The following is an 11,589-nucleotide window of genomic DNA, read 5'->3' on the forward strand; positions in this document are numbered from 1 at the left end:
ACTTCACATGCACACTTACACATTTTCAAGTCAAAGTTATTTAAGGTGTTGGGACGACGATCACACAAATACTTTCCACTCAAGAGAATGAGTAAGTTCAAAATGAGAAATAGTTGGAGTTGTCTCGACAACAAACCTCCTCTGATGTGAAGTTTTCTGAATATTCGCCTTGAGTTAGCTCCACAAGCGAAGAAACAGCCAATCCGACCTCGCCAGCATTCAAGCGAATCACCCATATCGCACGTGAAATTAACAATCTTCACGCTTGAAGGGTGAGTGACAGATATTGACAACGCGTCGACCTTTGACAATGAACACAACTTTTGGTCCTAAAGTTACAAAATCACTTTTGATGTCAAATCTAAGTTTACGTATGTACTCACAACGTTGTTAGAAAGGCGATGTAGCAGTCAAATCAGTGATCACAATGTACAGAAGTTGATTGCGAAGTCATTTTTGTGAGCTCGACATCAACACAGCTGATCACACCTGACGCATGTGTATCAAAAATATTTACTAAAAGGTTTTGTGCCCTTTGTGATGAAGGAATCACTGTCAAGCATGTCTTGCTTGACTGCATTGATCTTTCTATCACTGGGGATAAAATTAATTTTTCAGTGTAGATCTTTTTTAATAATGTAAATTGTCATTTAATTATTCATTTTGTAAAAGAAATAGACTTGATTGCTGAACTTTGATTGATATGTTTTTGTAGATAGATGATTTTTAATGATTGGAAGTTTAAATTAGTAACTGACATTTCAAGTAGCTGCACCTTCAAATGGGATTAAAGTATTGTAAAATTATTGTCCTCCTGAAAGGCTACGTAAGTGATTTGTTAATCTACATTATCAGGTGGAAAGCAGTTCTCTCCAGAGAGGTGCCTTCAAAAGAAACGAGACAAGAACAGCAAAGATGTAAACAACCAACTTCATGCTGCTTGCTGCAAGGGGGACATGTGGCCAGGAGAGGAACATCTTGATAGAAGGAGAAGTGGACATAAACAGTAGAACGGGACAGTACAACAGGACACCAGTGATGGTGGCAGCGCACGAAGGACATGGGCATGTCCTTTACTTTCTTGTGAGTAAAGGTTGTGATTTGTTACATGTAGACACTGAGGGTAATAACATTCTGCACATGGCATGTAATGGTGGAGACATAGCGACAGTGAGGTACATCCTATCACAGGATCCCCATGATCCCTAGTATGGTGATCTACCTTCAGTTGTTGGCGATCTATAGCCCGTTTTTATATTGTGCTGTTTTGAAATGATTTAACATTTTACACTGAACTCAAACTAGTTTTAATTCAATTGTGATATTCTAGTCGTTATACTGTCCTTCGCTGGCAGGTTTTTAAATCAGCATACATATGTTTATTCTTATTACATAACTTTTTGTCGTCACAATATGGCTGAAGTATTGCCGATGTGACGTTAAATATTAACTCACTCACTCACTCACTCACCTATCACAGGACAACGTGGACGTCAACACAAGAAGACTTGACAAGTGGACTCCTTTGATGAACGCTGCATACTTTGGACATAAAATTGTGTTTCAGTTACTCGTGGAGAGAGGAGGTAATGTTTCTCTAGGAGATGCTTATGGTGACAACATCCTTCATTTAGCCTGTTCTGGAGGACATTTTGAAATGGTAAAGTATGTCCTCTCTCATACCAAATTGGACATCAACAGCGGAGGACATTACAGAAGGACACCTTTGATGGCGGCAGCACACTTTGGACATTTTATCTATTCCACCTTATGTGTTATACACCCCTGGCGCTAGCAGTAACTTATGATGTGATGTATGATTATGAATTATGATGTGGCAGGACGGTGCTGTTAGTAATTGTTTGAAACTGTAATGAAAGATATCGTATATTTTTGTAGATGAAAGCAGATTGTGGTACGAGATATAGTCCGACTGACACATCACACTACAATTTGCGGATATGAGAGCGGCGTAAAACGAAACTCGCTCACAACAGTTTCGAAAAGGACCCATCGGTTAGTCAGGTGGACGTATTTGTCCTTAAAGGAGAATACGAGTGAATTGCAATAATTTGATGGGTGAAAGATAGAGTCATCAGAAACATATTCCCAAATTTTCAGTTAAAAATTATGTATAATTATGTTTTAATCGCGAAAACAGTTTCTGTAAATCTCAGCTTCGGTCATTATGCATATTTCGCTGGAACCCACGTGACCTTTCCGTTCGTGACGTCAAATGTGCCTGGAGTCCGCCATATTGCCAAAGACCAAGCGCTACAGTAGTACAAATTTTGTTGTTTCTATCGTTTTTTTAAATGGTACGATGGTGTATATTCTGTTGCCTGGGGATGCACGGCATCATCGAAGATTGGAAAGAGCCACCATTTCTTCCGTTTTCCAAGTGAAATGACAGATTTAGGCAAGAGAAATGCGCCGATCATTCCGAGTCGGACGCATATGAAAGTGAGTGAGTAAGTGAGTTAATATTTAACGTCACATCGGCAATATTTCAGCCATATCGTGACGAGAACATTTGTTATTGAAATGAAATATATGTATATTATAAAAAACCTGCCGACGAAGGACACTAAAACAACTAGAATATCACAGATATGTATGTCAAACTAGTAATTCAATCTAAAACGTTTTAACTATAGGAGAAAAACAATACAGTATAAAAATGGGCTATTAATCGCCAATAATTGAAGGTAGATCACCATACCAGGGATCATGGGGACTTACATTACTTTTGCTACCTGCAGGGACCCTAGTTGGATTTACACCATCCCTTCAGCCATTGGCGACAGAAGAGAAATCTAGCCATAAATTAAAAGAACACATATTCTACGATTAAAAAACCTGGCAAGCCTAAATTTACTCTAAATGTGTTGGGACTTGCGTACCCTCTCAGGAGGACAATAATTTTACAATACTTCAACCCCCTTTGAGGGTACAGCCACTAACAATCGAAGTTGATAATCTAAACTACCAATTATAAAACCTTATCAATTACAAAACATATATCAAAATCCATTTAACAAATCTATCTCTTTTAAAAAATCAATGATTAAATGATAATTAACATTACTAAAAAGGTCCTTTACTGTTTTGACATTAAAATATCTATCCCTTATGATGGAGAAATCAACACAGTCACGCATATGAAAGAGACATGCACGCATGGGGTATCGAAATCCCAAAGCTAGGCTGAAGAAGGAAATAGTACCCACGAGATTCATTTATACTCCATCATTCCCTGTAACAACTTACTGTCAGTGGTATTTTAACATAAATTAAGTTAAGTCCGATTGCCAGTCGAACTGCCCCCGCTACAAAATGACCGAGCAAATTTGGTCAAATTGCCCCAGTGGGGTAGTCAAAAAGCCCCAATTTATTTAAAATGAATAAATATAGGCCATAAATGCATAGTTTTGTCAGCTTTGGTATTATGTTCTTCATATATAAGTATATACATAGTTATGGGTTTACTAATGAAACATTTATCAGAAATATCACTTCATAATAATATCATAATAAGTTGACAAAAACTATGCATTTACGGCATATATTCAATTATTATAAATAAATTTGAACAAAAGAGAGTGAATGACCAAATTTGCTGGGGCATTTTGTAGCTGGGGCAGTTCGACTGATACAGATGAGGTATATATTATCAAAATCAGTAAGAGATTTCACATGAGCTTGAAAATGTTTCGCTATAACGTTCTTTTCGGTTTGGAGCCCTACATGATGCAGTCAACTCGAAACATTGCCGAATACAACGGCAAATCATGAAGTACTTGTTGCTTTCATTGTTTTCCATTTTGTCCAATTACGCACGTCGGCATCAGACTCGCTATTTGTCAGTAGTATGGGCCGTGAAAGTTGTTCTGTATTCACACTGGCTGACAGGATGCCATTCTAAGGCTATGACCGAGTACCATAACTATTTCCATAACCAAACAATGGGGAAACATACGTTGTCCTGACTGGTATTTTATAATTCACCGGTTTTCGGGGAATAACTTATCTGCGTTGCGAATATTATCTCTGCTCGACCAGGCTGGGATCTTGTATCGAGACTTGATACGTTATTAATGAGAACTAGGATCTAATTTTTGCAACAAAATAATTCCAGTGTAATTTTTGAAGACGATAATTTTTATTTTCCTTCGTCTGAAGCATAATTATTTTGTTTTAAATCCAAGACACCCTACAGTCACCCATTTGACTCAAAATAAACTGTAATCACATTTTTTTTTAAATAATTATTTGTGACTGTCACATATTTATAGGGGTGACTTTGCTGGCTGGAACTGTATGACATTTTGCTGACAAATAGTAATCTTGTTAAATGATATGGTCTATTTTTAAATATATTTTTGACCTCAAGCGGTGCCTCCGTTTCGCTTGATTCTTCTTCTTCATCTTCAGTGGAAGATTGTCTTGCAAGATGTAAAATCGGATCGTATTGATACGGTCTAACATCCATTTCAGAAATGACATCAGGAACATCTTTTACTGCTTCAGAATCCACGGAAACTGTTAAGTTGTGAGGTAAAATCAAAGAGGAAGCCATCAGCAACAGGCACTTATGACGTCATGTCACGTGATACCCCCTCTTCTCATTAATTGTCAGGTGTTTCCGTAATAGGCGGAAATACGAGTACGTTTTTGTGTTTTTATTGCTATTTTACAAACTTTTGGTTCAATTTTAATCACGGAATGTGACTTTTAGAATATCCTTTACAATATATTAAAAGTTTTGTTTTCGTTCGTATTCTTCTTTGAGCAATCTCTCAAACTCATCAAAAATCATAATTTCGTCCTCTGATTGCATCAGACCTTTGCACCAGACATACACCGCGTCCTTGGGAAAACTTCATTTTTTTTAGTATCAGACTACTTTTTAAAATTACCCAAATGAATGAAACGGTCAAATCATTCAGCAGCATGGGGCGTGTTTCTGTCTGTAAATGCTCAGGCATTTAGGTCGAATCTCCCATATTGAAATCTGACGGGAGATTGCAATTACGGTGAATTGGTAAAGAAATTACCGAAGGAATATCAGAGAGAACAGAAAAGTTCCTCGTCCGTGGGGAAAAAAGTGCGAATCCTGGTCAGAAATAGGGAGAGTAGTGGACGGTACGGGTGACTGGGACGGCGGTGGAGCTATGCAAAGTTGGCCTAGATGAGTAAAAACTGTAGAAGTGACGGGACGAAATGGGACCGGACTGACAACTGACTAAGCTGTATTTGAGTCACATGCTTTACGCCGCACTCAGCAATATTCCGGCTGTATGGCAGAGGTCTGTAAATAATCGAGTCTGGACCAGACAATCCAGTGATCAACAACATGAGCATCGATCTGCGCAATTGGGAACCGATGACATGTGTCAATCAAGTCAGCGAGCCTGACCACCCGATCCCGTTAGTCCCCTCTGACGACAAGCATGGGTTACTGAAGGCCAATATTTTAACCCGGACCTTCACGGGTCAGTTTTTTGCGTTGTCAGTTGGAACAACTCACGTTGGAAAGACAGACTTTGAAGATGAAATTTCAAGATGTTAAATTGACATTTCAAGATACATTTTAAATTGAAAAACAAATGTTTGTTGATGTTTTCAGTGTTGATGTATTTATTAACTCGAGGATATGTTGTTCAACACGAAACAACAGTTCCAACACAAACACATTCGTCCACCATCTATCGGAAAAAGCTACACCAAATGGACCTGAACAGTTGCCAATCTCAAACAATGTACATGAAACCTTGAAAACGATGTTAGTTGATGTATTCAGTGTTGATGTATTCAGTGTTGATGTATTCAGTGTTGATTTGTTCATTAACACGGGGACATGTTGTTCACCACGAAGCTGTTGTTCCAACACAAGCTCAATTGTCGACCATACCGCCCGGATCCTCTAACATCTGCTTCTCCAGCCAGACAAGAGGCTAAGCCATCTTGTTATACAGCCCTATGTTCACGTATGAGATATTGGCTGTGTTTTCATACAAGTGATCAGCGTCTTCATTTCCGAAACCTTTCTCTTCTCTGCTCTCTTTCCTTCTGCCATCTGCAGGTCTTTGTACATGTGCTGTTGAAAATAAATAACGAAAAGGAATTTAATTTATTGATAAGAACATTATCAAGATTACACTTGTGATCTTTGAGTGACAGGTCAAATTTTAGGTTTGTCTTTAGAATGGGGGGCGGTGGTGTAGCCTAGTGGTTAAAGCGTTCACTCGTCACGCCGAAGACCCGGGTTCGATTCCCGACATGGGTACAATGTCTGAAGCCCATTTCTGGTGTCCCCCGTCGTGATATTGCTAAAAGCGGGGTAAAACCCAATTCACTCACTCACTCTTTAGAACGGTGTTAGGTTTGTTTATTTCTTGTTTAAGGCCGCACCCAGCAATATCCCAGCTATATGTTAGGATATACACCAGTAAATCGCTACTGCTGACATAAGCTGGCGATCTATAGCCCAATTTTATAATGAATTAGCATTTCAAAAAGATCTCAAACTAGTTTTAATTATAATCCGTGATAATCTAGTTGGTATACTATATTTGTATGAAGTTAAGATATATCTATTCTCAGTGTATGACTTTCTGTTGTTACGATATGACTGAAATATTGCCGATGTGACGTAAACTCTGACGTAAAGTTGACCATATTTATTATCTTGCCATTGAGGCACCCTCTATGTGATGTTGCTTCATGTATTGATGCTAATTTTACACACATAATCTACTTCTTTACATGCTTTGTTATCATGTATACATACAGACAGACAGACAGACCCGTCAAGATCCGGGGTAGAATAGGTCTTCAGCAACCCATGCTTGCCACAAAAGGCGACTATGCTTGTAAGAGGCGACTAACGGGATCGGGTGGTCAGACTCGCTGGCTTGGTTGACACATGTCACCGTATCCCAGTTGCGTAGATCGATGCTCATGATGTTGATCACTGAATTATTTACAGACCGCCGCCATATAGCCGGAATATTGCTGAGTGAGGCGTAAAACTCACTTACACACACACACACACACACACACACACACACACACACACACACACACACACACACACACACACACACACACACACACACACACACACACATATATACATACATACAAACAAACCTGATATGTTATCTAAATCAGATTCCAAATATAACTGAAGGTTGTAATCAACATTATCAATATTTAGTGGAATGGCGACGCGCGTCATATTAACCTCAAAAACATATTTGTCTTTGTATTTTTTTAAGATAAAAGGGCATTTGATTATTTCGGTTTCTTTCTATATAAAAAGGCACAGTTATTGTTTGTTTTGCTTTGTTTGTTGTTTAACACCGCACTCAGCAACATTTCAGCTAAATGACGCTAAACAACTGAGCCTGGACCAGACAATCCAGTGGTCAATATCATGAACATCAATGTACGTAAATGGGATACGATGGCATGTGTCAGCCAAGTCCACCCGATCCCGCCAGTTGCCTCTGACGACAATCATGGGTTGCTGAAGACCAATTATCACCTGGATTTTCCCTAGATCTTCACGGATATCATTGTTTGTATGTCAGGTATGTCTTTCTGAACATTTTCTTCTGCAGTTATTTTTTTAACATCACGTAACTCTCGGTAGTTCGTGTCAGGCGATAATGAATCACATAGATTTGTCATTCAAATTTATATTTGAATTTTATAGGACATTTGACAAAATAATTCAATATGGAAAAGTAGTAATTATTGTCTCCATAGGTCAATATTCAAGTCAGTTGCTATTGTTTTGTCTTCAACCGTGATTTCTTTCTACGAGTTTGGAGTGTCTACAGTATCCATGGTTACGAATAATGTATATTTGCAACACAACTTTAACTGTATTTATGCAGATCAATCCTCTTACCTTCAACTGCTTTGACTTTTTCAATTTTCTCAATTATGCTGTTCATGATTGCAGCACCGTCTCCTGTCTCCATAGTGAAAACTCCTTCTCCAGATAACGTATTTCGTCCAGCTTCGAAATGAAACTGGGTGCGAGTCTTTCCGTAGTTTCGAATGCGGGTGTACGGCCATTCATACATGACCCGGTTGGATCTGACATCGCACAGGCACAGGCCTGTGTCCTTCACAGCAACATCGTACATACCTTTAAGATGACATCGCTTGGACGTCTTCTCGTCCCCACTGATGTTGACTCTGAAGAACGTAGAATGATCGTCCATAGTCTAGGTACACACAATGTATACGATACTCGGTTACAATGTGCAGGCAGACTGCCTACTTTCAAATCGTTAATGCGCGTTTACATCACAGTGTTGACAGACTAATCCAAATTGTGTACACACATGTTGTGTCGTGGAAAAATTTAATCATAATCTGAATACATTTCACACAGGCTATAAGGAAATGAAAACTCGAAAATACCGAGTTTGTCCGTTCAGGGCGCTTTTTGAATCCGATATTTACATTGTAATGATCCGATATTTACATTGTATCTGATAGAGATTTGTACTGTGCATAACGCACATAGGACTATATAGCAATATCCCCACACCTCAGGTTAACCTAATTCAAACAAGGTGAGTTTATTCTATCCCCTCTTCTTCCGTAACATTACTCTATTCATAACTTGAGTGCACACAACTTTTTCCTATCGTGTTATCATTTGTAAACATACTTCCTAACGCGTTATCATTTGTAAACATGAACGGGTATGTGTATGTGCGAATACACACAAGCGGCAAAACCCTTCATTCACATGAAGTCTCTGTCAACACCAGTCCATCGTCGGCAGGTTTTAATCTTCCAAATGTTTTCACCTTTTATTGTCTGGATTGTTCTCGTCACGATATGGCTGAGATATTGCCAATGTGACGTTAAATATTAACTCACTCACTCACTCACTCACTCTGTCAACACCAGAGTATAATTTGTATGATTTATGTCATAAATCACTATCAATCAGTGATCATACAAGGTGAGCTCATCCTTCCTCAGCACCGACTCCCGTCATAAACACATGCAGAGGCTGATCAATGTTTCACCTGAAAAACACGGGAACGTTCAAGTCGAAATACAGATTTGCATCGGACATCAGTGTTGTCACTTTTGCGTCAAATTTGTAAATAAAACGTTTTTGAAGCTGTACTGATCATAAGGCCTTGTCTGTCACAACCTTGATCGAACAACTTCTGTGCAAGAGCCGCATGACGATCTGTGCTTAGTATGGTGATCTGGCGATCTGTAGCCCTTTTTATACTGTATTGTCCTAATTTGAAATCCAATTTTAGAGAGAGATGCTAGTTTTATTTCTTGATGCTGTGATATTGTTGTTGGTTTTACTTTCCTTCGTTGACAGATTTGTATAATTTACATGTATTTATAGTGAAATTAAAACTTGTTTTAGTCACGATATGGCTGAAATATTGCCGATGTTACTGTAAATCGTAACTCACTCATGCATGACGATCTTTTTAAGCTTGGAAAATGGAGCTTGCCCTATGTGCCTCGAGTTGTAAGATGTAAACAACAAACACTGGGGCTGTTGGAATGTTGTTCGACATAAAGCTGGCTATTGGAAATTTTCAATCATCCCTCTAATCAAACAGCCTTTTCGGGAGTGTTGTGTCACCTCTCATCTTTATGCGTAGATCTAAATATGAAACACATGAAGATATCTTACGTGTCTCCATTCAGTTTCAGGTCGGTAAATCCGTGGAAGGGACTTGGCTGTTTGGCTGTAACTGAAGAATATCAAATCACCGATGTCCTTGCTTGGAAAAATTAATTCATTTTGATTTTCCTAACTCGAGCAAAAAATTCTGATTCATAGGAATAAAGAAATAGATCCACAAGGAGCTGAGCGCATTTGACTGACTGACTGAATGAGTTTAGTTTTACGCCGCTTTTAGCAATATTCCAGCAATATCACGGCGGGGGACACCAGAATGGGTTTCACACATTACGCCCATGTGGGGAATCGAACCCGGGTCTTCGGCGTGAGGAGCCAACGCTTTAACCACTAGGCTACCCCACCTCCCCTTGAGCGCATTTGATGCCCATAGGGATGCCATCTTCATTTTGCTCTTTTTCCCCAAAGGTTACGTAAATGTTATCAGTGAAGAAGTCCAGCATTTTCTTCAAATGATATTTGCTTCTATTTCTTAATTATCCTGAACGTCTAGAGATTGGTATGCAATCATATCTATGCTCACGGCGTTTAAATGCCGTTTAAAATGCCCCAGGGATCAAGTAATGAAGTTTAGCTGGCATGTTGTTGCATGAGCGTACGTGCATGTTGAATGGGGGAGTGTGTTGGTTTGAACAATTGTCCAGTTATATCATTACGTGTCTGATTACTGTGGCAAGAAAACCCAATTTGGTTGGTCGGTTGGTTTGTTGTTTAATGCCGCACTCAGCTATATGGCGGCGGTCTGTAAATAATCTAGTCTGGACCAGACAATCCAGTGATCAAAAATTCAAAAATTCAAAAATTCAACCGATGACATGTGTCAACCAAGTCAGCGAGCCTGACCACCCGATCCCGTTAGTCGCCTCTTACGTCAAGCATGGGTTGCTGAAGGTCAATTCTAACCCGGATCTTCATGGGTCGGAGGAAAGCCCGACGTGATACAGATCTCAGACGTCCTCTACCACTTTTGGGAAACCCACGAACATCCTGACCAACCTGCCGGTACTCAAACCCACAGTCATAGGTGCCTTCTGTGCCCAAGGGACGCAACTCTGTTTCACCTATATGCCCTGTCATTGGTCAGATTTGAAAGCAAAGACTTTCAAAGGGATGTCAACCAGCTTTCATATTATCAGTCACATCCTGACATCTCTATTGCTGATATATTTAGTGTGCCGTGTGAGATTAACCCTTGTTATCTAAACAAATACGAAAAGAGTACGTTGAAGTCGTGTATGGAGACTCTGTATTGAATAACCGTAAATCCCCCATCCATATTTACCTCACCTGCTTTACAAATTACAATATGTAAATTTATGTTTACAAGACGTTTCTTTGAAAAGCTTTCTAGTTGAGTGTACACAAAGTGTGCCTTCTGTAAAATATTTGTTTTTCCTGTCTTTGTACTACATATGTATCGATTACCTTGTTTCTTTTTCTCCGTTTGTCCTTTTTATCGGTGGTTTTATTTATGCAATGGTGTCTTTAACATGAGCATGTCAGCGTTAAGCTGGGGCGATTTCTTCATCCAGTGTGTAAATAGTACATGTTAAGTTCAGATGGCAGTGCCGGGTGGACGGGCAGCCCACTCGTAAGAAAACGTAATTTCTTACTGTAGACATTTGGCCCTTAGCACGTGTGTTCGAATCCTTGTGAAATTTCTAAAGTGTAGCATGTATTGAACCAAAGCAAGACTAGCGATGTGCATGTTTTAAATTTTACACCTGATCACCATATATGATTGTTCATTATCCCCAACTGATTGTTCAATGGTTGCCCTCTGAGTCCCCAACTGATTGTTCAATGGTTGCCCTGTGAATCAACAAATGATTGTTCAATGGTTGCCGTCTGAGTTTGAAAAGTGATTGTTCAATAGTTTA

The 11,589-nt window shown here is 39.2% G+C and overlaps 1 protein-coding gene across 1 annotated transcript; it reads right to left on the reverse strand.

The window, feature by feature from the left end:
* Positions 1-5,618: 5,618 nt before the first annotated feature.
* LOC124264632 (docking protein 2-like) lies at positions 5,619-8,374 on the reverse strand. The gene is made up of 2 exons (XM_046699373.1): positions 7,922-8,374; positions 5,619-6,100 (listed from the first exon to the last, which is right to left on the reverse strand). Exons 1-2 carry the CDS (start codon positions 8,238-8,240, stop codon positions 5,958-5,960), a joined length of 462 nt encoding a protein of 153 aa, XP_046555329.1. The 5' UTR covers positions 8,241-8,374; the 3' UTR covers positions 5,619-5,957.
* Positions 8,375-11,589: the final 3,215 nt, after the last annotated feature.

The sequence above is a fragment of the Haliotis rubra genome, unplaced genomic scaffold (assembly GCF_003918875.1).
Source record: "Haliotis rubra isolate DU_JTF1 unplaced genomic scaffold, ASM391887v1 Scf933, whole genome shotgun sequence".
In the NCBI taxonomy this organism is placed as follows: Eukaryota; Metazoa; Mollusca; class Gastropoda; order Lepetellida; family Haliotidae; genus Haliotis; species Haliotis rubra.

Excerpts from the sequence above, each read along its gene's own strand:
- LOC124264632 (XM_046699373.1), bottom strand. The coding sequence starts at position 8,240 with ATGGACGATCATTCTACGTTCTTCAGAGTCAACATCAGTGGGGACGAG. Across the intron at positions 6,101-7,921 it reads AAAAGTCAAAGCAGTTGAAG|CACATGTACAAAGACCTGCA; the intron begins GTAAGAGGATTG and ends TATTTTCAACAG.